At 44.2% G+C, this 27,714-nt stretch overlaps 2 protein-coding genes across 2 annotated transcripts in view; one reads left to right on the top strand and one right to left on the bottom strand.

Moving 5' to 3' along the window:
- On the top strand, positions 1–12,912 carry Serpind1 (serpin family D member 1). The gene is made up of 5 exons (XM_057764480.1): positions 1–17; positions 4,304–5,148; positions 8,920–9,193; positions 11,676–11,820; positions 12,212–12,912. The coding sequence occupies exons 2-5, from the start codon at positions 4,320–4,322 to the stop codon at positions 12,401–12,403; spliced, it is 1,440 nt and encodes a 479-aa protein (XP_057620463.1). The 5' UTR covers positions 1–17; positions 4,304–4,319; the 3' UTR covers positions 12,404–12,912.
- The window catches only part of Pi4ka (phosphatidylinositol 4-kinase alpha), a 137,621-nt gene that overhangs the window by 52,828 nt on the left and 57,079 nt on the right, over positions 1–27,714 (bottom strand). Inside the window, exons 17-19 of the mRNA XM_057764479.1 lie at positions 26,649–26,752; positions 21,733–21,901; positions 18,259–18,309 (exon numbers count right to left, since the gene is read on the bottom strand). Of these exons, the coding sequence (XP_057620462.1) occupies positions 18,259–18,309; positions 21,733–21,901; positions 26,649–26,752 (324 nt within the window). The remainder of the gene's footprint in view (positions 1–18,258; positions 18,310–21,732; positions 21,902–26,648; positions 26,753–27,714) is intronic.

Here is a 27,714-nt window from a genome sequence, read left to right as displayed (position 1 = left end):
TGCTCAGAGGCACACAGGTAAGCTGGGTTTCTAACATTTTTTTCCAATTATAATTTTTTGTTTTTAATATTTTGAGGTAGGCAACTGATTCCTTTACTGGGAAAAAAAAAAAAGAAAGCAGTATTACTTTTAAAGTCCAGTATAAAATTCTATCAGCTGTACCAGTGGCACAACTGACCAAACTGGAACTGGAATTATAGAGACAAGAGAATTAGATCTTTGGTACTGTAAGCTGGAAGTTGGGCATGGTGGCATAAGGCTGAACTCCAGCACTTGAGGGGTTGAGGCCAGACGATGGGCTTGCAGCCCTGTGTACCTATCACCGGAGGGCAAAAAAAAAATTTCTTTTCAAATTAGATAACTGTTTAATGAGTATGAGAATAGCCTTGTTCTTTGGACGTTTTCCCAAGCATTATTAAAGGTTAGAGAAATGTTAAGAGATCTAACCTAAAAAGGCTCAGAAAATACTTGTAGATGCTGATACATACACACACCACATCTGTCACACATACATGTAAAATCCAGTGACAGTAAAGGGGCGCACCAGCTGCTCTCCTACTCTGTCCTTAGTTCTTCTGTAAGTTTGAGGTTATTTCAACATAAAAAGGTTTCCCAGCACTTGGGAGGCAGAGGCAAGTAGAGCTCTATGAGTCTGAGACCAGCCTGGTCTATAGAGCAAGTTCCAGGATAGCCAGGGCTACACAGAGAAACCCTATATCAAAAAAAAAAAAAAAAAAAAAAAAAAAAACAAAAAAAAAACCCTTTCCATATTACCGGCAACCACTTTTCTCCCTTCCTGTTTGTTCTGGTCTGGATCTGGAGACATCAATGCTGGAGAGGCTGTTCTCTATGACACATGACCTAAAAGGCCAGGTCTGCTCCATGTACCTCATAAAAATATGCTAAATGATGTTCCTATGAAAACAAAGTTTTGACGATTTATCTTAAAACTATAATACTTTAATTCAAAGATAGTAATTTGAATGTATATACAAGTTAGAGGTGTTTTTAAATGCTTTAATGAAACTGACCAGAAAAAAATAGAAAGTTACCTGTTAGAGCTCTAATTTTTCAATGCATAAAAAATACCCTTACATTTTTCTCCTTTCGCTAGTAAGAGAATGATGGAAATTATGGCTTACAGCTTTTGAACATACAATGCAGGATCAGGGTACATGATGCTTAACCCCCTACACCAAACCAAACAGTTTTCCAGGAGTACCCTGAGTACCAGGAGAGGATGAAGATCTTGTTTTTTTTTTTTTTCCGAGACAGGGTTTCTCTGTGGTTTTGGAGCCTGTCCTGGAACTAGCTAGCTCTTGTAGACCAGGCTGGTCTCGAACTCACAGAGATCCACCTGCCTCTGCCTCCCGAGTGCTGGGATTAAAGGCGTGCACCACCACCGCCTGGCTGAGGATGAAGATCTTTACGGTGTGGCTGGGACTCGGCTTCCACACCCACACTAATTCAAGTTGGCTTCTGCTCTGTTCTTTAACATTATTATTACTAATTACCCTTTTAGCTGAGGATACTTTTTTTGTTTTGTTTTGTTTTTTGAGACAGGGTTTCTCTGTAGCTTTGGGGCCTGCCCTGGAACTAGCTCTTGTAGAGCAGGCTGGCCTCGAACTCACAAAGATCCGCCTGCCTCTGCCTCCCGAGTGCTGGGATTAAAGGTGTGCGCCACCACTGCCCGGCCGAGCTCAGGATACTTTTAAGTGTAATCATACAAAAGACTTCCATTAAGTTACTTCTCTTTTTTTGTAAAGATTTATTTTTATTTGTGTTTATACATTTGCCTGTTCAAGTGTGTGCCAATGTGTACAGATGGCCAGAAGGGGATCAGAATTCTATGGAGCTGGAGTTAGAGATGGGTGTGAGCCACCCAACTTGAGGGCTGGGATCTGAGTCTTTATTCCTCTGAAGAGCAAGAAGCACACTGCTCAGCCACCTCTTTAGCCCTGCTCTTCTTTAACTATGAGCTTCCTGTTCATGCCTGATTCTATCTTGAAACTAGGTCCAGTTCTATTTGACTACATACATTAGACTCCATTTCTAGAAATTGTTCCACATGTGCGGACTGTGTAGCCACCATTCTCAGCAAAACGCTGAAGAGGATCAGAAAAGACCAGACACATTCAAAGTCAGAAACCATGTGACTCTCCAAAATAAGCAATCAGAAGTCTCTTGGTTGGATGTAGTTCAGTTGGTAGAGTGCCGGACTAGTGCTGACAAACCCTGTTTCATCCCCGGTACTGTATGGAATGGGTTTGGTCGCACAGACCTAGAACTAAGGAGGTGGAGACAAAGGATCAGAAATGTAAGGTCACCCTCGGCTAAACGGGGTTTTCAACTAGACTGAGATACATAATGCATTTTTTTTAAAAAGTTCCTCAGTTATGACTAAAAATGCTGGAAATGCTAATTTTAACCATATTCTAGGGCATAGGCCCTAAGGACAAAGATGGCAACAGTTGCTCCCTCGAGTAGGTAGTTTTGAGTGTCCTGGCACTCTAAGCAAGCAAGGCAGAGCTTGACATCAGGGAGCTGGAGTTTTACCTGCTCAAGGCTAGTCATTCTCTAGTCATCATTACCTACCATCCATTAATTTTGGCACTAGGGATTGAGCCCTGGTCCATGCAGTGTGGGTGAGAGTAGTTAACATTTAGCTACATCCCTAACTCAGACCACCGCCATCTCTTAGTAGCAGCAAAAGAAGGCTACATCTTATAACAGATTAAAATGGCAGAGTATTGCAAGTTGGGCAACTGCACAGCTAGTCCCTAACTGTCTTCAGACCTAACAAGTTCAAGTACTTAGGCGCCAGTAACTCTTATTTGATCTAGACTGGCAACAGATATTCTTTTTTTTTTTAAAATTTTATTTATTTATTATGTATACAATATTCTGTCTGTATGTATGCCTGCAGGCCAGAAGAGGGCACCAGACCCCATTACAGATGGTTGTGAGCCACCATGTGGTTGCTGGGAATTGAACTCAGAACCTCTGGAAGAGCATGCAGTGCTCTTAACCGCTGAGCCATCTCTCCAGCCCCCTGGCAACAGATATTCTAAACAAGGAAATGGTCACAGACACCAAACAGACCTTTTTCCTAGGAAGATACACTTAGCTGGTGAGATAGGGGAGCAACAAAAGACAGGTCATCTACCTACTTAATAACTGAGATATGGAAAACCAAATCAAAGTCACTGGACAGAGAAATCGGATTTGACATGTCAAAGCCTCCTTGGGGACAAGGCAAGGGCTGTGCAGACAAGGACAAGAAGAGGGTCTATACAAGAGATCTCGCTTGTCTACAGACCTTTAGGAAGGGTGAGCCTCTGACGTCACCCACCCCCACCCTGTCTGCACAGTGAGATGGGAAGCTAGAAGAAGAAAGATGTTTTTCTTCTGACAGCAAAGTTCTCCTACAGCCAGTCACATAAGCCATTAGCCTCTCAGAGTGCCAGGAGACACGGGTCCCCAGTCACAATCCTTTAGTAGGTCCTAAGGAGGTCAAATCTCAAACAACTTAATTTAAAGAAGGGATCTCAGGTCAGGATTCTCAGCTCAGCAGGTAAAGGTGTTTGTTGGGCAAACATGGCTACCAGAGTTTGTTCTCCAGAACTCACATAAGGTGGAAGGAGAAAACAATCTCCACCCAAACATCTGACTGTGGCATGCATGTTTACATGTGTGTCTGTACACACACATAAAAAATAATAATAAAAAATTGAGCTGATGAGATAGTTCAGCAGGTAAAGGTGCCTGCTACTAAGGCTGATGACCTGAGTTCAATCCTTGGGACCCACAAGGTAGAAGGAGTGACTTCTAAAAGTTGTCATATGACCTCCACAAATGTAATATGGCAAACCTGCCCACCCACACAAATAAATAAATAAATACAAAAAGTTCTAAAAAAATTAAAGTAGAAAAAAATTTTCATCTAGGGCAGTAGTTCTCAACCCTGCATATCATATATTCATAACTCACAGCAGCAGCACAATTACAGTTATGATGCAACGATGAAATCATTTCATGATTGTGGTCACAGCCTGAGGAACTGTATTAAAGGGTCGCAGTATTAGGAAGGTTGAGAACCACTGGTCTAGGGGCTCACAGATCCCAGGAGATGTACGAAACACACAAAACTTTAACACTAGCTGTATGTTTATTTCTTATCAGAGTCTCTTAAAGTTTAGCATCCCAAGCTGGTCTAAGAACTGGTGCTGTGACAGGCCTCTTTCTGGATGCTCCAGCAGGATGGAGCCAGGTTGCTCTCACTGTTGTCTGTTTTCTATACCAGCTTTAGCTCTGCAAAAATGAAGCCTCCATTCCACCCTCTTCTTCTTTCTGTCATCATGTCTGTGTGTGTTGGGAGCCAAGGCCTTGATGAGCAGCCAGGTAACAAAAACATGAGCATGTCCTTCCTGCCTGCTAACTTCCACAAAGAAAACACAGTCACCAATGACTGGATTCCAGAGGGGGAGGAGGAGGATGACTACCTGGACCTGGAGAAGCTACTCAGTGAAGACGACGACTACATTTACATCATTGATGCAGTTTCCCCGACAGACGCAGAATCAAGTGATGGGAATATCCTGCAGCTTTTCCAAGGCAAGAGTCGGATCCAGCGTCTTAATATCCTCAATGCAAAGTTTGCCTTCAACCTTTACAGAGTCCTGAAGGACCAGGCTACCACTTCTGATAACATCTTCATGGCACCTGTTGGCATTTCTACTGCTATGGGGATGCTTTCCTTAGGCTTGAGGGGAGAGACCCATGAGGAAGTACACTCAGTTCTACACTTTAAAGACTTTGTCAATGCTAGCAGCAAGTATGAGATTGCCACCATTCACAATCTCTTTCGGAAGCTGACCCATCGCCTGTTCAGGAGGAACTTTGGGTACACGCTCCGGTCAGTTAGTGACCTTTATATTCAGAAGCAGTTTCCCATCCAGGAGGACTTCAAAGCTGGTGTGAGAGAATTCTACTTTGCCGAGGCCCAGGTGGCTGACTTCTCAGATCCTGCCTTCATATCAAAGGCAAACAACCACATTTTGAAGCTCACCAAGGGCCTCATAAAAGAAGCTCTGGAGAATATAGATTCTGCTACTCAGATGATGATTCTGAACTGCATCTACTTCAAAGGTAAGAAGCAGTTTTATGATTCCCAAAGGAAACCTGCAACACAGCTGTCTGGTACACAAAAAGACCAAGAACTCTATGTTAGCTGTAATTTATGATGGAAAATAAGACACTCAGCCGATTCAGGGGCAGGGAAGAACACAATGAGTGATAGTTATTATTAATATTAATATTAATAGCCTATCATTTTACACTCACTGGATTTCCATGTGGTAGGGATCGTGGTGTTAGAGTTATCAGGATCCTTTTTTACAGACAAATCCAGCAAAGCATAGAGGTAAAATGCCCCAAGGCGGCGCAAACCTTTAATCCCAGCACTCAGGAGGCAGAGGCAGTGAATCTCAGTGAGTTGGAGGCCAGCCTGGTCTACAAAGTGAGTTCCAGGACAGCAAGGGCTACACAGAGAAATTCTGTCTCGAAAAACCAAAAATCACACCCTCCCCCCAAAAAAAGATGCCCCAAGAGTAAAGACTGTAGGGCAGTGTTCAGGATGGATCTCTGTGAGCTATCTCTGATGATTTATTTATTTATTTTAATTAATTAATTAAAAACTCTGATGATTTATTAATTGGAAGAAATAATATAAGCTCCCCCTCTCATTTTTAAGTATTTGGCCAGTGTGGATTAAGATTTCTTCATTTCCCTTCCCAATTATCAGTGAGTAGAAATACAGACAAAAAGCTAGAGAAATATGTCTGGAAACTGTTCAGCTACAATAACTGCTAGAAACACAACTTCTTCCCAGGGTACTTTTTGTTTTTTGAGACAGGGTCCCCCTATATAGACTTGGCTAGTCTAGAACCTGCTGTGTAGACTAAGCTAGCCTGCTAGGATCAAGGGCATGTGCCACCACAACCAGCTCTCTCAGGGGACTTTTGCATTAATTCTGTTCCTCTTTTTTTTTTTTTTTGCCCTTTGAGACAGTCAGTTCTCTCCCCTCTATACTGTGGTCTCTGTGATGGAAACCAATTGGCAGAACTGGCAGCAGACATCTTTGGCTGGGCCATCTTTCTGGTTCTAAATAATGATTTCTCCAGCAACTCTTAGCGGCCAGGCATGAAAGCACTTTTAAAGAGTGCACTATCTCCCATTCAACACAAATGTACATGCGCATGTGTGTATCTACACAATAAGACCCAGCTCAAGCACGTGTGTGTATCTACACAATAAGACCCAACTCAAGCATGTGTGTGTATCTACACAATAAGACCCAACTCAAGCACATGTGTGTCTACACAATAAAACCCAACTCAAGCACATCTTTATGTATCTATACAATAAGACCCAACTCAAGCACATGTGTGTATCTACACAATAAGACCCAACTCAAGCACGTGTATCTACACAATAAAACCCAACTCAAGCACATGTGTGTGTATCTACATAAAAAGGCCCAACTCAAGCACATGTGTGTGCCTACACAATAAGACCCAACTCAAGTGCATGTGTGTATCTACACAATAAGACCCAACTCAAACACATGTGTGTGTATCTACACAATAAGACCTAACTCAAAAAGTATTTTTTTTAAAAGGGTCTTTTAAAAACATGATGACCTAGAATTCAAGACCCCACTGCTTTAACTCCTACAATGCTGGGGCTACAGGCAAAATCCAAACCTCTTTTGGAATCTGATCAAAATAAACTTGTACCTCACTTAAGCTGAAGGCAGTCACAGGGATGGCTTAGCACCACAGCTAACAGCAGTACTGTAGCCACATTTCTTTGTCATCGCTGAGTTCAGGACACTGGTAAAGGCATAGGTGCTGGAAAGCCTACACTTCCTATTTGTTCACTCCAGTGGTTGTACTGCTCGGGGATTTGGAGGACAGGAACTTTCCCAGTTCTGCAAAAATAGGAATCCTGCCAGGCTGGGCTGCTAAGCAGCACTACAGAGGCCAAGACTTCAGGGGGCTTGGGAGTGCTGAGCTCTAACCCCCAGACTTTCTTCTAGTGCCAGGCACAGCATTCAAGTTTCAAGGAGGGTACTGCTAAAGGCTAAATCTCTAACAAGCCGTGACCACAGGCAGATATACAAACATGTAGTACATATTTATGATGAAAATATAATGTTCTTTTCCATTACCGGTTCTAAGTACAAGTTTTGAAACTGAGCAAACAAGAGTCTAAATGGTAGTCTCACCCCTTCTCATTTGTGTGACCCCTGTCTTTGTCAGGGCGCAGAGAACTGAAGCAATGCAGCACTCAGTCTTGTAAACAGGAAGAGCACAATGAACTTGAAGGAGGGTATAAAGCATAGTTCAATATGACAAGGAGTATGTATGATATTGCAGGTAACGTTTATTTTCACAAGTGATCAGGCTCAGCTTGGGAATGGCTTCAGAACAGGGTGGTGGGAATGCCCTCAGTGTTCACAGTCAGCTGGTTGCCCACAGCCTCGACCCTAATCAGTCATACTTGAAATTCTGAACCAAGAGGTTGTGCTGTCAGCACTAGAGCAGGCAGGAATACGGGACAGACTAGACATGATCATATCATCTCTTGAGTGACTAATCCACAGTACACTGAGGTGCCAAAGTGCTTTTCCCCCGATGTGTTTGAACACTGACTGGACTCTGTTAGGTATCAGAGGGGGCATATTTTTGTTTATTTGTTTTGTTTTGCTGTTGGCTTTTTCCCAGTAGCTATGGAACCTGTCCTGGAACTCTATAGACCAAGTTGGCTTTGAACTCAGAGGTCCTCTTGCCTCTGCCTCCCAGTGCTGGGATTAAAGGCATGTGCCACCATTGCTCAGCTATTTGTTTTTTGAGACAGGGTTTCGCTATGCAGCCCTGGCTGTCCTGGAACTCACTCTGTAGACCAGGCTGGCTTTGAACTCACCACCTGCCTCCACCTGCCTCTGCCTTTGGAGTGCTAGCTGAGAAGAATGCACTTTAAAGGTTAGAAAATTTCATAAGTATAATTTTGTTTCTAGTCCCCAAATCTCTTAACTTAACTCTGTGCTATAACTGCTTTGTTAGTGCCTCTTCTCATCACGGCTGGCAGAGCAGTGATTTCCAATGGGTCTGGAGAGGTGTCTGCAGGCACTAGTGACTATCACAACTAAAGCTGGTATCGCACTGGGAGAGCCTAAGAATGCTGTTAAAACCTCAGAGCACAGACAGTCCCCACACTATACAGAATGATTTGGTTTAGAAACCCTGGGTGTGGCTGACTTGGAGGTAGCAGCTGAGGGGCAACCATAAGCAGGCCAGAGCTGTCTGCTGTTTAAACTTCCTCCAGAGATCCCTGGTTTTCTCATCGCAGCTGCTCTATATACCAGAGAGAAACCTTGAATAAGTTACCTTGCTTCATTGTGTCTCTGCTACCTTATCCAAAAGTATGCGTGGAAATTTAAACCATGTATTTCATATAGCTTCTAGAAGCTGGGAATGAGGTAATACAAGAAATGCGCTTATGCCTGGTATGTGGCCTGTTGGAACTAGTTACCAACATTAATGATGAGTATCTTGGAGCTAAGATTTATTTCTGAATAATAGCTCTATACCAAGCCGACATGGAAGACCCTGAGGACACAACTCTATCAGATTCGTGTCCTGCCAAATGCTAGAGAACCATAGTGTGAGGGCTCAAAGGGTTACTCGCCTTCCAAATAATTAGATTACGGTCCCAGGTGAACTAAGTATCTGTCAGGGACAAATAAGTAAATTTTTCTTGTTAAGACTCTGGGTGTTAGTTCTAAAAAGCCCTCCAAGGGCACATGTTCAAAAGCAAAGGCCACATTCTGAAGGGACATTCCTTTTGACTTCACAGGAACTTGGGTGAATAAATTCCCAGTGGAAATGACACACAACCACAACTTCCGGCTCAACGAGCGAGAGGTAGTTAAAGTCTCCATGATGCAGACTAAAGGGAATTTCCTTGCGGCAAATGACCAGGAGCTGGACTGTGACATTCTCCAGTTGGAGTATGTAGGGGACGTCAGCATGCTAATTGTGATCCCACGCAAGCTCTCAGGAATGAAGACTCTTGAAGCACAGCTGACGCCCCAGGTAGTAGAGAGATGGCAAAAAAGCATGACAAACAGGTACTTCAGGTCATTTGTTCTTTTGCTTTCTCAGGCTGGGGTATCTAAGAGTACTGAAGCCATGGCTAATTTTTATCCCCTCCTTTCCTCCCTTCCTTCCTCCCTCCCTCCTTCTCTTCTGAGTCAGGGTCTCACTCTGTAGTGTAGATTGGCCTGGTACTCATTATGTAGTGCAGATGGGCCTAAAAGGGGCAGTGGCCCTCCTTCCTTATCACCTGACCAGGGTCAGGAGTGTGACCGCCCTACCCAGTTTCCCCGGTGTCAGGAGTGTGACCGCCCTACCCAGTTTCACCAGTGTCAGGAGTGTGACCTCCCTACCCAGTTTCCCCGGTGTCAGGAGTGTGACCGCCCTACCCAGTTTCCCCGGTGTCAGGAGTGTGACCGCCCTACCCAGTTTCCCCGGTGTCAGCAGTGTGACCGCCCTACCCAGTTTCCCCGGTGTCAGGAGTGTGACCTCCCTACATCAGTTTCACCGATTTTTGTTTGTTTGTTTGTTTTTAAAGGGGGATGTATGCAAAAGAACTCAAAAATTGCCACACAGGCCTTGCTTATTTCAGCCTGAATTTCTTGTTCAGTGGGAGCACTGATAAGAAAGCCACAAAGCTGTCTCAGAAGGCTGGGACAGGTAGCTTCAGGTCATCTTAGGAACAGCCTCCATCTACTTACTATACCACACGTGTGGCTCTGAGCCCCAGTGCAGTCAACCCCAAGGTGCAACTAACCATATTACTTATCAGGACTCAAGGGGAGCAGTAAACACAGCAGTGGGTTGACTGCTCCCACCCCCAGCCCCTGTTCTCAGTGCCTAGAATGTAAGAGGCTCCCAGCACAGATATTATTCTCCTTTTCTGTCAGGAAATCGCAAGTTCTTTTTAACTCACTGAAGACTTGTCACTCATGATATTCTTTGATCTTTATTTATTATTTATAGTCGAAACTATTGATGTTAAATACTTGAAGTTATTGGACAATGGCAAAAAGAATCTAGAGAAATGGGATATATTTCTGTGTTACTAGATAATTACTGGTTAGGCTCATAATAAGAGGTGAAATCTGTTGGTCAAGAAATAAAAAAATACAGCAAAAGTGAAAATACTGCTGGGTACAGTAGTGCACCCCTGTAATCCAGCACTGAAAATATTGCTGGGTACAGTAGCGCACCCCTGTAATCCAGCAATGGGGAAGCTGAGGCAGGAAATCATGAGTACAGGGTCAGGAAGGGTGAGACCCTGTTTCAAAACCACAAGCCAGCGAGATGGATCAGTAGGTAAAGGTGCTTACTGCCAAGCCACAACTACCTGAGTTCAATTCCCGGGACCCACATGGTGGAAGGAGAGAAGAGACACCTGAAAGTTGTCCTTTTCTGACCTCTATACATAACACATACCCTGGGCAATATGCATGCATACATGAAATATGTAAATAAGTATAATAAAAATTAAAGCAAAATAAAAACCCTAAAATAGAAAACCTTAGAAGCCGATTCTTGGAGGAAGGTAGATTTCTCAGGTATATGATGATATTAAGCCCTGTGGATTTCTTTAAAAATGTCCCTTCTGGCCGGGCGATGGTGGCGCACGCCTTTAATCCCAGCACTCGGGAGGCAGAGGCAGGCGGATCTCTGTGAGTTCGAGACCAGCCTGGTCTACAGAGCTAGTTCCAGGACAGGTTCCAAAGCCACAGAGAAACCCTGTCTCGAAAAACCAAAAAAAAAAAAAAAAAAAAAAAAAAAAAAATGTCCCTTCTGTACTTATTTCCTGTACCATCCCTCTCTTTGGTGGCATCCTCTCTGAAGTCAGTGAGGCCAAGCCACCCTGAGTTCTGTCCCTCGTCCAGCACAGCATGTCCATCCCCTCACCCTCTCCCTCCCCGTGGACCTCCAAGTTCTGTCCCTCGTCCAGCACAGTATGTTCGTCCCCTCACTCTCTCCCTCCCTGTGGACTCCTAACACGAGGAGCCTGGCTAGATTCTAGCTGATTGCAGTTTGCCCTCCCTGGTTGGCTCTGTTTAGCATCTTTCCTTTTTCCCTCCCTTGGCCTGTCCCTTTATGCTTCAGTCAGATCCAAGGCCTTCATGTTTCTTACATATAAAATGGTCTAACACCTATCGATATCCTGTGCATCCTGCCCCCACAGACTGTAAGTCATCTCTACCTTCCTTGTTATACCTAAGACATTTCTAGTATGCTGCTTACAGAACTATGGGAACAAAAACTCTGGACATTGTACAGGTGCAGTGTTCCCTGGTACCGGAGTCTGTGTCTGTGACACTCATTGATATAAGGGCTGTGACTGGACTTATGGTGGATGGCTTTTCCAAACCCTCCACTGACAGTACCAATATATACATTTTAAATGTCAAGAGATGCTATGTTAGTTCTGTGGTAAATACACTTCACTGCAGGCCAATTCAATTTAGCAGGGGAAATGTAATTATTTTGTCATTTGTATCCATAAAATCGGATTTCTTCTTTTCCAACTAGAACTCGAGAGGTACTTCTGCCCAAGTTTAAGCTTGAGAAGAACTACAACCTGGTGGAGGTCCTTAAGTCCATGGGAATCACAAAGCTGTTCGGCAAGAATGGCAACATGTCAGGCATCTCAGACCAGAGGATCACCATTGATCTGGTAATGGCTCCCTCTTGTGTGTTAGTCCCCAGATCCTGCCTGGCACTGTTGCTGCCTCTTTCTCCAACCTCCTGGTAGGCCTGTGACCCAAACTTTAAAGATACAGGGGGCTGGGTGGCTATTTTGGCTCCCAAGCCGCTCAGCCTCTAGACATGGTCAATACAATGTAGTTTCACTGTTTAAAGGTAAGTATATATGATGTGACGGAGACTCTTGCCACAATTACCATGTGCTCAAAAACCATTTAAGGGTCATTCTGACTAGATGTGCTTTGTGTCTTATGTAAGGTCTCTGGAACTTTTCTCTGATGGTGAGTCTTAAACAGGCGCTCCACCCCACCCACCTCTCGCGACAACTGCATGACTGACACCTTTCCTTTCTGCTTTTACAGTTTAAGCACCAGAGCACCATCACGGTGAACGAAGAGGGCACGCAAGCTGCAGCTGTAACCACGGTGGGGTTCATGCCGCTGTCTACCCAAGTCCGGTTCACCGTTGACCGTCCTTTCCTGTTTCTAGTGTATGAGCACCGAACCAGCTGCCTGCTCTTCATGGGGAGAGTGGCCAACCCCACCAGGTCTTAACGGTGGTGGTCTGGGCACCTGGTGTAGTTTGGGGACACTCTGTAATTCTGTTCTCAGTCTAACAAAGAGGACAGTGATATTTTGATATGATAACTTATGTGGTTTATGATAATATCTGAATTTAAGGCCCACATAGGAGAAGAAAGTTACCAGGGACTAAGAAGCTGACACAGCAAACAACACCACAAGATCACAGAAGTTAATGTGCTAACTCTAGGGCCAGCTGTTCCCCGGAGGTCCTAGCAACATATGTACTGCCTCAGCCCCCACTCCTGGCCCCTACGAGCAAACTGCCAGGGTATATGTGATACTTTCTCTGCAGGTAGCTTCATCAATGTTATCATTCAAGGTTAAAAAGAGAAAACTCAACCAGCCCCCATCTAAATGCTATTCAGGAGGTTTCACCCCTTCCAGGGAGGATGCCCAAGCAGCACAACTCCTGCCCAGTGGAAAAATAACCTCAACACACCTGAGAAGCTGAGACTTAATTCAAGGCCCAACCTCCTAAATTCATGTGACCATCTCCTCTCCTGCTGCCTCATGGTTACCTAGGTGTGTACACAAGGCTACACAGATCCATTCTAGAGATAAATAAAAAGCCATATTTACTGTGTATCTGTTACAATTAACTTTTAAAAAGGAGGGTGGTGGTGTTTCACTATGTAGCCTTGGCTGGACTGGAACTTGCTAGGTAGACCAAGGTGGTCTTGACTGCATAAAGATCTGCCTACTTCTGCCTTCTGAGTGCTGGGATCCCTAACGCCATGTACCATAACACCCAGTATAAGTCTATTATTTTGCACCTCAAATAACAAAGGACAAGTTGGAAAACACCCTTAAGAAAGACAAAGGTGGACAGAAAGTCACTCAAGTGTTGTGCAGTGACTAGTTTTGGATAAAGAGGTGTGTGGCTGAGTCCTTGGTACCAGTCTGATAGGAGGCCTGAGAGAAGGTGCTCTAGTGTCTATACGAGGTGCATGCTTTAACTTTCATCTCTCAGATGTGGCCCTGCAGCAGGTCTGGTCTGATAAAGCTGGCAATATCCAAGGAATACGACTTGGTACCATTCACAACGCTCCGAAGGCTGCTCAGAAGGCTTGGGTCAAGATGTGCTTTCGGTGGGGAGACTGGCAGCTTAACAGGAGCAGCAGCCACAGCTTTGTGCTAACTGACTGTGAGCCCCACGCCTTAGAGAAAGAAGTTTTATTTCCCAACAATGCAAGAGTTGGAAGGGTTCTAAAACATGCACAAAATACAGCTACAAGGTGGGGATGGGGTCCAAGGCTAGGACTGCTGGACTCGAGGGTCTGGTTACAGAGTACTCTGACCACATGAAACAATAATAGCAATAGGAACAGCTGAGAGGATCATGCTACTTCTAGTGTAATGTATGAAATAGTGTGTAATGTACATACTATATGCTCGATGCTGTTGGTTTTGGAGGTCACATTCTCACCACCTCCTCTTGACAGTTGAGGAAGCAATGGCAACTTACAGAAGAAGAGTAACTTGATGAGACCTAGATCCAACCCCAGGTAGGTAGGCTCCAGGGCCTGGACTCCTTGCTAACTATCTTACACCTGGACCAGCATTCTATTGAGAATAAGACAGGACAGGACTGAGGCAAAATCTCCCCCCTGTATCTTTTCAGTTCTTGGTGAAGCCTGAATGATGATGGCCCATCACTTTTTCCCCTCCAATTTGTTTTAACACTGTTCTTTTCTGGTGTTTGTTTTATGTATTTTATATTGCTGGTATTTTTACTCACTCCTTATATTTCTAATTGCAGTTATTTCAAAATTGTGCCCTAAAAAGATGGGTGGATATGTCCCTGTAATCCTAGTTATTTCAGAGGTTGAGGTTAGGAGGATTGGTTAAGCCTAAAAGTTAGAGCCAGGACTATAAGGTGAAATCCTGTCTCAAAACAAACACCACCCCTACTCCATATCTTTAGCCTTTGTCATGAGTCATTTTCCCAGAAAACTCCACGGTCTCACTTCCCATCCCTACCTCAGCCACATGTGGCCTAGGTTGCTCCAGGCTCCTGCACAGGCGGGACCCTCTCATCTCCAGGGTCCTGCACAGGCGGGACCCTCTCATCTCCAGGGTCCTGCACAGGCGGGACCCTCTCATCTCCAGGGTCCCTAATTACTTCCATTTACTTAGAATCCCTGCAGTCCCTCTTAAATACACTAGCCTGCCATTTCTCAAAGCAGGAGAGGACTAACTACAGCACAGGCTCTGGGCCAAGCTTCCTGGATGCAAACCCTATGCCTAGCAGCTATGAGATGTTGAGCAGGTTTTATACCTCACTATGCTTACTTGTAAAATGGAAATAAAAGTAGCAGTGGTCTCACAGGGTCGTTGTGAGGTGGTAATACCTGGACAAGGTCTAGACCAGGGATAAACATTTCTTGTTCTAGTCTAAGAACCTTACCAAGGGGCTCTGAACTTAGAGGCTCTGGACAGTCTTTTCATGAGACACAAGTGAACACAGATGTATTTCTGTAGAAAAGAAGTATAAAACTTGCAAAAGTGCATATGACCTAGAAAAGGTATAACCTGTCTAAGTCCACAAAAACTACCTGGGGTGAAGATGAACCCGCTCTCAGTGAGACACAGGAATATTTCCTGGGGAGATGGTACATCTCAATCAGCCACTATATTCTGAGTAGATGAGGTGTCTAAGTGACAGACAGACTTCAAAATGCTTAAGTGTGGGCTATATAGCAGCAAAAGCAATAAAAAAAATAAGTTTGCAAAGTTAGAAGATAAAGATCACCTAACTAAGCAGGAAGGGATCCCACAACCACATGATCCAGCTTCACAGCAACTGGAGCGCTCCAGTTTCAGGAGGTTCCTGGGTGCTGACAGATGCATTAAAGAGCAAGAGCCAAGCCTTTTGCTTCAAATTAACCAGCCCTTTTGAATCATTAAAAGTCTAAAACAGAGTATGTATTTCTCTTTGAAAAAACAAGTAACAACAAAACAGTACAAAACATTAAATATTAAGGAAACACACAAACAAAACAAAAAACCCCACACCACCTTTGGAAATCAATTTCTTTCAGAAGGTACAAGAGGTCACTAAAAAGCAAATGTAAAAACTCATGATCCTTTGGCTCTCTGTTGAGCAAGTAGATCAAATATTTGTTTCCTCCCCCGTAATATAACCATTAACTTTTGTTAAAAATACAAGTCTCCAGGAAGCCCACACCCAGCTTTGGGCATGTTCTTTTGCCATTAAGTGTGTGCTTGGATGCCTGGCTACGTCTGTGTCTCCTCTTTTAACACCATGCTGAAATCTACATTGAATCTTTGTCTTTTCTTTCTTTCTTTTTCTTTTTTTAAAGATTTATTTATTTATTATGTATACAGTGTTTTGCCTGCATGCCAGAAGAGGGCACCAGATCTCATTACAGATGGTTGTGGGTGCTGAGACCACAACTCAGGACCTCTGGAAGCAACCAGTGCTCTTAATCACTGAGCCATCTCTCCAGCCCTGAAATCTTTTTCTTTTTTTTTTTTTTTTTCGAGACAGGGTTTCTCTGTGGTTTTGGAGCCTGTCCTGGAACTAGCTCTTGTAGACCAGACTGGTCTCGAACTCACAGAGATCCGCCTGCCTCTGCCTCCCAAGTGCTGGGATTAAAGGCGTGCGCCACCACCGCCCGGCCTGAAATCTTTTTCTTAACCCCAATTAGAAGTGATAATATTCAGCCAGGTGGTGGTATCTCATGCCTTTACTCCCAGCATTCCTGTATACCTATGTTCTTCCATGGGGTTTGCTGACTTCTTTTCAACAGGCTGAGAAAGTACCCACCGGGGCTTCATGCTCCTCACCTTTCTCTCTAGGCCAAACAGAAGGCGTACGTGTGAGTGCATGCATAGAGCCACAGCTTGACTTCTGCTGCAGGCAGTCTAACCCAGAGCCTTGCATGTACCAACTAAGCCCTATTATTGAGTAAGCCTTCAGTCCACAAAGACACTTCAAAACATGATAGTATGATGGATAACATTAATGACAAAGTGGGAGAATTTGTTTTAAAAAATAGTAGGGGAAAATACCATTATAGAAAGGCTCTTGCAATCCTAAAAATCTGTTTTGTTTTTATTTTTGTTTAAAATGTGTATGGGTGTTTTGCCTACATATATATCTTTGCACCATGTGTGTGCCTAGTACCATGGAGGTCAGGAGAGGGTGTTAGATCTCCTAGAACTTAAGTTCAGATGGTTGTGAGCCACACCATGTGGGTTTTTAAAATTAAACCCAGCTCCTCTGGAAGAGTAACAAATGCTCTTAACCACTGGGTATCTCTCCAGCCCCTGTGTAAATCTGTAAGAACAGTGAGAACCAGTGATGGCAAGTCCCAAGGTGTTAAGGTCTTCAGGAAGAACATGCACCATTAGGGTTCATTGCACTGCTTCCTTCCCCTCAAACATCCTCATGGGATGAAATGTCCTAGTACAGACATAGTCTTCATTCAGTATCAACATAAACTCACAGGAGGCACAGTCAGAAAACGAGTGTGTATACTAAATTAATTAATTAAAAAAAATCCCCTTACCAGCCCCCCCCCAAAAAAAGAAAATGAGTGTGTAGGTAAAAAGATGGCCTATGTATATGTGGGATACTACACAAAATGTATGCATTTTTACAATTAAAGAACAATAATAATAACCTGCCTAGAAGTCCCAAGGTTTAAAGAACACCCAAGATGAGCACACGAACCACTTCACTACGAGGAGGAGAGATAAATCTGATATGGTGTATGCCTGCAATCTTAGTACCTGAAAGGCTGAGGCAGACCAGCTGCCAAGTTCAAGGCTAGCCTGGAGTACTCAGAGAGTTCTAGACTACCCCAGGCTACATAGCAAGACCCCCACCCCCATTGCCTGGACACATACCCTTCCACTTGCCTGTCCTTAGCACCCTCAGCGCCCACACTTTTAAGACCTGAACTATGGCACATGAGGTGAGAACAAGAGAGGGATAAAAATATGAGAACACAAGGCCCCAGGACTGCTACGGGGAACGACTAAGAGTGCGGAAAACCTTCACAGGGGTTATTTGCAGAAACTAAGTGTAGTGGTGCACACCTTTAATCCCAGCACCAGGAGGCAGAGGCAGGTGGATCTCTGTGAGTTTGAAATCAGCCTGGTCTACAGAGTGAGTTCCAGACCAACCAAAGCTACACAATAAGACCTTATCTTTATTGTTTTTATATAAACTTTTTATTTTTTGCAGAGCAGTGGACACAGCATAAAACAGGACTGGATAACGATGGTCTCTCTAGTATAGCTGTGTCTAATCAGGAAGCAGCCCCCTTCTCACAGGAGAAAGCCAAGGAAGGAGACAAAGCAGCAGTGAAGGACAGGGCACGATGCAGAATAAGCAGGGCCAGACCTCAGTGCCATGCAAAAGGAACTGGAGTGAGTTCCCTGCCAGACTGCTGAGGAAGTCTGGGCACAGACAAATTTATCCCTATAGGTTGTCATTCAAAGCTGTTGGTGACTGAAACAACCATCTATAGAGTTACTGGCATCCCATTTATTTATTTATTTACTTATTGTCATTGTTGTTTTTTTTTTTTTGGTTTTTCGAGACAGGGTTTCTCTGTTGTTTGTTTTTTAAGACAGGGTCTCGGTATATAGCTCTGGCTGTCCTGGAACTCACTCTGTAGACCAGACTGACCTTGAACTCACCGAGATCAACTTGCCTCTGTATCCCAAGTGCTAGGATTAGTGTGAGCCTTTCTGCCCAGCAGAATTACTGAGATTTTAGAAAGCATTTTTATAAGGAATTGACTCAAAAATGAGTAGTTGGTACTTAAATCATCTGATAAGTGAATACTCACCACAGCAATTACAGGAATGAGCACCCCCAAATTCCCTGCACTGCTGGAAGCCTAGGAAAATAGCAAAAACATTTCTTTTACAAACAAAAAACTCAACAGTATTGTACAGACTAGGATTCCCTAACCTAAGAAAAACAACGAGGCATATTCATAGGTGTATAAAGACACCCATCTGTTGCATTCTTTGGTTCTGGTGCCTTTCCCATGCTAAGTACTTAAACTATAAACTCTAGTCCCCATGCTGCATACTTCACGTTTGTGCACATGGTGCTGAGGACCGACCCTGGAGCCTTGCACATGCTGCACAGGTACTCTGCCACTGGGCCACACCCTTAGCCCTACAATAGCTGCAGTGAGGGGTGGACAGAGACAAATGTCAAATATAAACCATTAACTTATGATTGTATAAATAGTACAATCTACATTAGTGTGACATAGTCACTAAGAAAACAACTTTTTGAAAAAAAAATTACTCACCTTGGAAGAGTGCTGACAGAAATTTTAAATGAAAACAAATGAGGGTTTGAGTACCCTCTGATTCAATTATAGTTAGGTAATATACACAAGCAGAGAAAATATGCCAAAGCACCTAAGTAGAGGGATTATGGCTTTTTGCTTACTAAGTTCTGTAACTTTTCTATAAGTTAGGAAATCCCAGAAGATTTAATAATTAAATGGTTAAGTTGTCTAATAGGCCCAAAAATCTGGCTAAACTGCAACAAACACTTGTGGGGAGCTAAGGAAGCCCTGAGCAAATGTGTATTGTTGACTTGGGCACAGCTGTCAAGGACCTAATGTCTCAGATCTCATGGGAGTGGCAAATCCTCTGTCTCAGTGCAAATGATGACACTGTGACAATTGGCCGGTGTGACAACTGACGTGCAGCAGCAGCCTCTTACTCCTGAGTGACTGAGATGGCCATCTATAAAGACCCTCCCCCTGTGCTAGACACAATAAATACACAGAGGTTCTGGGCTGCTGAGTAGGAGTGCTCCATTAGAGCTCCCTGACCTCAACTTCTATGCGTGTATGTGTCCCTTCTCTATTCCCTCACTGCTCCAGTCAGGTTTTCAGGACCAAGCCATGCTGGACTCGGCAGACAGTGGTGCCAAACTTTAGAAGAATGAACTATGCACTGTATCTATAATAGTGATAGCAGATAGCACTGAGGACCCCACTGTGACCTGGAAGTGTTCCGAATGCTTTTCTTGCATTAACTTCTGGTAAGATTCACCAAGAATCAGAGCATCTTGGCAAAGTCATATGGTCACTTGAAAAGATGCAGACAGAATCCCAATCTGGTTTTCCTGGGCTGTAGCAGATAAGCACTGGTCCTCTTTGCTCTGAACTGGAAGACCCAAAGTCTCAGAGCTACACAATGGAGTAGAGCCCCCTCCATGGGTCTTAGTTTAACTTTTTTTTTTTTTTTTTAAGTATTTGAATACAGGACAGGATGGCCTAGAACTTGCTATGCAGACTAGGCTAGTGGCTGGTACTCTACCTCCCGAGCGCTGGGATTAAAGGCATGCACCATGACATCTGGCAGTTATGGGTAGTCATGAGCCAGTGTCTTCCTCTTGCTTTTACAGGCTCCACTTACCCAAGAAGGTTCTATTTCAATAAATACTTGGCAAACAGTAACTACTTTACAAAGAACAGGATTCCTACCTCTGTACTTAGGAGAAATAGAATTCTGGTGTTGCTCTTCTAGCCTGTGAATAAGCATTAAATCCCAGGAGTCTTGAGACTCCATAGGAAAGTGTGGCAAGAGGAAGCAAACAGGAGTGAACACAGGTCGCAGTAGGTCAGTGGGCAAGGGCCCTTTTCTTGTAGGAAGGAAAGAAAACACATTTCCTCAAGTGTTTAGTACCTCCCTGCATCACCAGCCCTTCTCTCCCATCTACCAACACTTAAGTCTCTCCTGAGAGCTCGGAAAGTCACCAGCCTGGGAATCTTGATAGACTGGTCAGAAGAACAAGGCTGAATTATAGACAAGTTCTTTTATTTATTTATTTTTATTTGATGTGCATTAGGTGTTTTACCTGCATGTATGTCTGTGTGAGGGCATTGGATCCCTTGGTACCAAAGTTACAGATAGGTGTGAGCTGCCATGTGGGTGCTGGGAATTGAACCCGGGTACACTGGAAGAGCAGCCAATGCTCTTAACCATTGAGTCATGTTCAGCCACTATGGACAAGATCTTAAGCAGGTTCTTTTGTTTTGTTTTTGGCATCAGCTACTTGTTGACCAAGGCTTTTTCACAAGAAGGATTCCATGAAGATGTCAAATCAGATACCACCTCTGCGAAGCATTCCTGACCAGGCTAGTCTAAAGTGCTCCTTGCTGGACTGCTATGCTCTGTGCTCCCCAAAGCCTCTCAAGGAGAGGTGCTATCTTATTTACTTGACCTCCTCACCTGGAACAACAGCCAGGACCCTGCAGTCCACGGGACTAATCCTAACCATTACCTGTCTCTTGCATAAGCCTACAGCTGCAACCAGGCCCTTGCAGCCCACGGGCCTAATCCTAACCATTACTTGTCTCTTGCATAAGCCTACAGCTGCAACCAGGCCCTTGCAGCCCACGGGCCTAATCCTAACCATTACCTGTCTCTTGCATAAGCCTACAGCTGCAACCAGGCCCTTGCAGCCCACGGGCCTAATCGTAATCATTAACTGTCTCTTGCACACGCCTACAGCTGCTGTCAGCTACCACAGCAAAATGGAGCTGTTGCAACAGAATCTGTCTTGAGCCTGTAAAGCCTACACTATTGACAGCCTCGTTCTTTACAGTAAGTGGGCTGACCCTGACTGGTGACAGTACCTGGCCCCCAGTGGTTGAATATAGTAAATGGGAAAGGGAGGGAATAGTATAAGAGCATGAAAATGGAAACATGGGAGAAGGTTTGCTGTTAGTGGGGAGATGATGTGGTAAGAGAGACCTCCCCCGTCTTAAACACCCACAAATAATCAATTTGAACATTTAAAAGGTAGCCTTCTGTCTGTCCATGTGGACCTGCCTTTCTAGAATAGTCTTACAACAGATAAAGGATGATACTCTGTATGTTTCAATGGCAGCATGTAAGGTTCCTCAGCATATGCTCAGACCAGGACACCCTCACCTGCTTCCAGATGGTGACACAGGGAGAGAGCTGCCGGGAAGAAGCCCATGCTGCTGCCGCTGCCCCTGTAGCTGATACAAGCCAGATGCAGTCTGGTGAGGAAGCCACACCCCTCCCTACCCCACCAGCATCCTGAGTGAGAAGCCACTCTCCTTCTTGTTTTCTCCAGATGTTCTTAAACGACATAACAGGTGGTAGGGTGTAACTCAGTGGTGGAGTACACACTTAGCATATGTGAAATCTTGGCTTTGAGCCCCAGAACCAAAAATTTAAAAAGTAAATAATTTAACACAGAAAGCACCATATTTCAGCCAAGACAGTGCCTCAAAACCCAGCAACCTCTTTCTTCCTACCTTCAGGGCGGGGCCCTTCTCACTCGCCCTCTCACTGGCTCTTTTCCCCTCCAGGCCCAGCTGCACAAACAGTTCCAGCAGGTTCATCAACAGCTCGTCCACAAGATGCTCTTCCTGAATGTTGGCTGCAATGTTGGCCAGGGCATTGATCACTGCTAGGGAACAGTGCCTAAAGAAAAGGAACAAAGGCAAACCCACTGCTGAGCCCTCAGCTGCTGGAGGGAGAAACACTGGCTCTAAGTTGGTCTGGCCTGCCTCTCCATGCACAAGGAACTCCCAAAAGGTTATGAACGTGCCATCGTCAAGACAAACAGACCCTGAAAGTAAATGGCTGAATAAATTACTATGGACCTCTTGACCCAGAATCTGATTCAAGGAGCTAGATACCAGGGACCCTGACTTTCCTCTGACCATTAAAAGCCTACTGAATATCTGGATGCAGAATTACTCAGTTCTAGACTTTTCTGCTTGAGTTCTGTTATTCTCCTTCAAATCAAACCCAAACATCACTACTCCTGATGATTAGCTTCTCACCAGTGCTCCCCACAACTCTGGGACTGACATTACCAGCAGCAGGCAGTGAACACGAAGGAGTCCTGTAGTGATATTATGTTTGTAATCTAGCAAACAAAGCTTGCCTGAAGATCAGAGTGCAGAGCTAAGCCACTAGTTAGCCACAGAGGTCAGGCAGTAGTGGCACACACCTTTCCCTGATAGATCTCTGTGAGTTCAAGGTCACCCTGGACTACATGAAATTGATCCAGTCTGAAAAAAAAATAGAGCTGGGTGGTGGTGGCTCACATGTTTAATCCCAGTACTTAGGAGTGGTGTGGGAAGTCCTTTTGTCTATGTGTTGTTTTTATTGGTAAATGAATAAATCTGTTCTGGCCAGTGGCTTAGCAAAATAGAGCTAGTCAGGAAAACTAAACTAAATGCTGGGAGAAAGAAGGTGGAGTCACTAAAAGCCATGTAGTCCCGCCAGAGATAGACACTGTATGGAAATTTACCCGATAAGCTACAGCCACATGGTGATACACAGATTAATAAAAATGGGTTAATAGAAAGCCAGAAATAAGCTTAAGATATTGGCCAAACCATATTGCAAATAATATAGTTTCTGTGTGATTATTTCAGGAGTCTGGGTGGCTGGGAAATGAACAAGCGGCTTCCGCCAACATAGGAGTCACATGCTTTTAATCTCAGCCTAAGGAGGTGGCAATAGAGAAGAGTGATATGGCTGGGTAGAGAGATGAATATAAGGTGGGAGGAGGCAGGAGCTGGGATGCAGTCTGAGGCATCAGTCTGAGTATGCAGTCTGAGGATCACCCTTTTAGTCTGAAGATTTGGTAGAGGTAAAAGGTCTCTCTAGCAGCTGACTACACTGTTTCTCTGATCTCTCAGTTTTCACCCCCTAATATCTGACTCTAGGTTTTTTTATTAAGACCAACTAGAATTCGTGATACAGAGTCCCAGGACCACCTGCCTTTGGATTATGGACATCCTACATAAACCCCAGGAGTGAAACTGATGTTGCCCCTTCAGCCAGGTGCCAGGGGCCAGGCCTCTGCAGCTTTGCAATCAGCAGCTCTGATACTTGGCATGGTGTGTTACTAGTTGATGCACATAGGCCTTTGAGCCTTGGTTTCTTCCTGTGTGAAACAAGTATAATAATTCCCTCTTCATAAGCAGGAGGAGTTAAGCACTGAACAGGCTGGTCCCTAGCAAATGCTAGTCACAACAAAAGGCACTCCTTTCCCAGTTAGGTAAAGCCTGGTAGGTTAGGGGAACAAAAGCTATCAAATGTTCCTAATGGTGAGAAGACAAACTTGGGAGGTTTTGTGTGTGTGTGTGTGTGTGAGCGTGTGTATGTATGTGTGTGTGTAGGGGCTGGAACCCAGGACCCTGTGTATGCCAGGCAAGTCCTCTAACATTGAGCCACAGCCTCAGATTGACAAGTCATTTTAATGGGCAAATAAGAGGCTTTATGGGGAAAAATGGCAATTTCGACCAGAAACTGAAGAAACTGTAGCATGAGATTAGCAGGAATTGCACAAAGTGAGGTCAGAGTTCAGCAAGATCAACACAAGGGCCAGCAAGAGGCCAGCAGGGAGCCAGGCCAAAGAGCAGGAGGAACCCAAGGACAAGGAGTCCCAGAAGACACGTTCAGGTTAAGGGAACAACATGGAAAAAGAAGTGCAGACACCAGGATGGACAGAAGAAGGTGGAGGCAAGTTTGGATGGGATCCCAGTCTAGTACTCAGATTGTTTATAGTCTGGACACACAATGGTGGCAGTGAGAAAACACTGATACAACTGTTCCTCACGACCCATGGGAAACTGGCTGCAAAACTCCCTAGGATATAAAATATCCTTTCATTTAAAATGGGTGTAATAACAAATAACATTCACTTGTAATCTCAGCACTTAGATGGTGGAGGCAGAAGCATCATAAGTTTGAGGCAACTTGAGCTATCACAGCAAGACTAATAAACAAAAGGTAAATAAACTAGGATTGATGGAGGAGTTACTTTTATTTAATAAAGAAACTGCCTTGGCCCATTTATAGGCCAGCCCTTAGGTGGGTGGAGTAAACAGACAGAATGCTGGGAGAAAGAAGCTGAGTCAGGAGTTGCCATGATTTTCCCACTCCAGACTGACGCAGGTTAAGATCTTTCCTGGTAAGCCAGCTCATGGTGCTACACAAAATATTAGAAATGGGTTAGATTAATATGTAAGAGCTAGTCAATAAGAGGTTAAAACTAATGGGCCAGGCAGTGATTAAAAAAATACAGTTTCCGTGTAATTATTTTGTCTCATAAGCTAGCCATGTGGGCGGCTGGGTGCCGGGGACACAGCCCCGCCGCTCCTATTACAACACTAGGATGGTATTTGCATATGACTACATTCTTGCATACTTTTTTTTTTTTTTTTTTTTTTTTTTGGTTTTTCGAGACAGGGTTTCTCTGTGGTTTTGGAGCCTGTCCTGGAACTAGCTCTTGTAGACCAGGCTGGTCTCGAACTCACAGAGATCCGCCTGCCTCTGCCTCCCGAGTGCTGGGATTAAAGGCGTGCGCCACCACCGCCCGGCCCCATTCTTGCATACTTTAAATCATTTCATAATTACCCTAGTGCTTACTACAATGCAAATATCACAAAAAGTGTCTTTTTTTTTGTTGCTGTTGTTGATAGTGTTGGTTTTTTTTTTTTTTGGTTTTTTGAGACAGGGTTTCTCTGTGGTTTTGGAGCCTGTCCTGGAACTAGGTCTTGTAGACCAGGCTGGTCTCGAACTCACAGAGATCCGTCTGCCTCTGCCTCCCGAGTGCTGGGATTAAAGGCGTGCCGGCTTTTTTTTTTTTTTTTTTTTTTTTTTTTTAAAGATAGGATTTCACTATGTAGCAGAACTTGCTATATGGCTCAGGCTGGCCTCTAACTCTCAGTCCTCTTGCCTCAACTTCCTAAGTGGCTGTGTTACAGTGTGTATCACCTCTCCCAGCGCTGGAGATATTTTATTATTTGGAGAATGCTGATGAGAAAATCTGAACATGGACAGGATAGATGCATGTCTTGATTCTAACATTTACTACCTGTCGGTGGAGACCAACTGTGTAACAATGCCAAAAGCTCACACTGGTCAAGAACTTGCACATATATAATCTCCCACCAAAGTCCTAACAGACCCACGCCTGCTTAGCTTCTGGAATCAGTTGAGATAGGTGCACTCAGGGCGATCTGGCTCACAGACCCTGCACGTACATCTCTATTCACTGCTCACACAATGAGATGTGCTCTTCGGCAGGTGAAGAAACCAGGCATGGACAAGCTGAGCATTTACTGAGGCAAGGCGGCTGCACTGCTGCCCACTAAACTGACGACTAGGAACAGTAATGCCAACACAGGGGTGCTCGTCTCTGCACCAGTCTCATGTCTTTGTCTGACTTTTCTTCCTGCCTTCTCTCTCTTCTGATCTGACAACCTCTTGTGAGATCCTTCAAACACGGAGAGACATGGCTCTTCCTCATGGCATTCTGGGTAAAGTCAAGAAGCATCTCTCAGTCTGCCAAGGAAAACTGGCCAGGCTTTGTACAAATACAGAGTGCGCAAAGATATAAACATCTATTCCCTGGGCCTCCAAATTCCAATTGTCTCTCTAACCCTGCACATGGGGTTTTTTTTGAGGAGGGGCATGCTAAGAAGCAAACCTAGGGCCTTATACTTGCTGGTGGCCAATTGTTTTGCATTAAATCTCCAGTCCTCAAATCCGACTTTAAAAAAATCTAACCCAAGAAAAGCACACTCACAGGTTGGTGGTGGTGGCACACACCTTTAATCCTAGCACTCAGGAGGCAGAAACAGGTGGATCTTTGTGAATTTGAGGCCAGCCTGGTCTATAGAGTGAGTTACAGGACAGCTAGGGCTACACAGAGAAACCCTGTCTCAAAAACAAAAACAATACAAACAACAACAACAAAACAAACAAAAAAGCATACTCACATAGCTTTTCCATAGCTATTACACTATTCAATGTAGTACCTTCTGGTATGGAAACTAGAAAACTACCCAATACCCAAACCAAACTGGTTAGAATCTTGGCACAGTGTGTTACTATGCAGTTATTTAAAGCAACACACAGGGCAACATTTCAGGTGTAGCTGGCATGTTGCTTATGTTTAAGAAGCAGATCACCTAGATGTGCATTATGGGTCTGTGTGGCAGAGAATGGAGCAGAGCAGAGGGCCATAGGTGTAGCTCCACAACAAACTGCTGCCACGTGTGGTTTTTATGTGCTGCCTTGCATGTTCACTGATTTATAGCATATAGCTTCTGTAAGAAGGCTAACACCCACAGGCCAGTCCTCAAACTTTCCTCAAACACAGTTAAATGCTGTAAAGCTCTAGAGCAACGAGGTATAGAATTACCTGTAGCCATGGTCTTTGTAGTCTTTGGTGGCTGAATAGACAACTGAACTGGCCTTCACACTGATTTGCTGAAAGAGATTCCAGACTTCCTGATAAATGTATTGCTGGAAGAAAGCAGGAGATACTGTCACCATCCATAATTCCTGAGTCCACTCCTAGACACGGAAGATCCCCCTCCCCCGTCATCACCCAGGGAGGACCATGCAGGGCATACTTTGGTACGTATGTGTGTGTTTAAGTGCTAAGACATTACATGGTGGTAAGAGGAAAACATTTTAATTTCCTCCTCCATCACTCAGGTTCCAGAGACTGAACTCAAGTCCACAGGCTTGTCAGCAGTCTTTTTACCCACCAAGTCATCTTTGCTAGCTATGTTTATTTTATTGATTGACTGGTTTATATATAGCGTTTTACTATGAAGCCCTGGCTGGCCTAGAACTCACTATATAGAGCAAGCTGGCTTTGAACTCACAGAAATCCTCCTGCCTCTGGTTCCCAAGTGCTGGGATTAAAGGTGTACATATCATGCCTGGACAATATTTTATTGCTTTAAGATTCTATTTTTAAATTATGTATATATGTGGGTGTCTGCACAGGAGTGTGTGCCTGGGATGCAGGTACCCTCAGAGGCCAGAAGAGAGCATCATACCTCCTAGAGCTGAGGTCTTGGGACCCTGTGCCACCTGACTGGGAGCTTAGGACTGAGCTTGGGTCTTCAAGAAGAATAGTATGCATTTCTGGCCTTTTTTTTTTGAGACAAGGGTTTGAATTCCTAATTCTTTTGTCTCTACTTCCTAAGTGCTGGGACTACAGACATTTATCATGGTTCCTGTCTAAGGAGATCTATTTCTAGAGCTCTAAGAAAATCCAAATCAAAAGGAAAGAAGTAGCTTTTATTTAGACCCAATTTTATGCTAGCTACATTGATAAGAAATGAGTTTCCAGAGAGTGATACAACCACTGACTACAAATTCTCTCCATATAGTGCTGAAACCACTGTGAAAATTTAGCTTAGTTTTAAGGTGCATTAACAGTGCAGTTTTCTACTCCTTATAATCAAGGTTTC

This window comes from Chionomys nivalis, chromosome 3 (assembly GCF_950005125.1).
Source record: "Chionomys nivalis chromosome 3, mChiNiv1.1, whole genome shotgun sequence".
Classification (NCBI taxonomy): domain Eukaryota; kingdom Metazoa; phylum Chordata; class Mammalia; order Rodentia; family Cricetidae; genus Chionomys; species Chionomys nivalis.
This window is presented reverse-complemented; position numbering and strand designations above follow the sequence as displayed.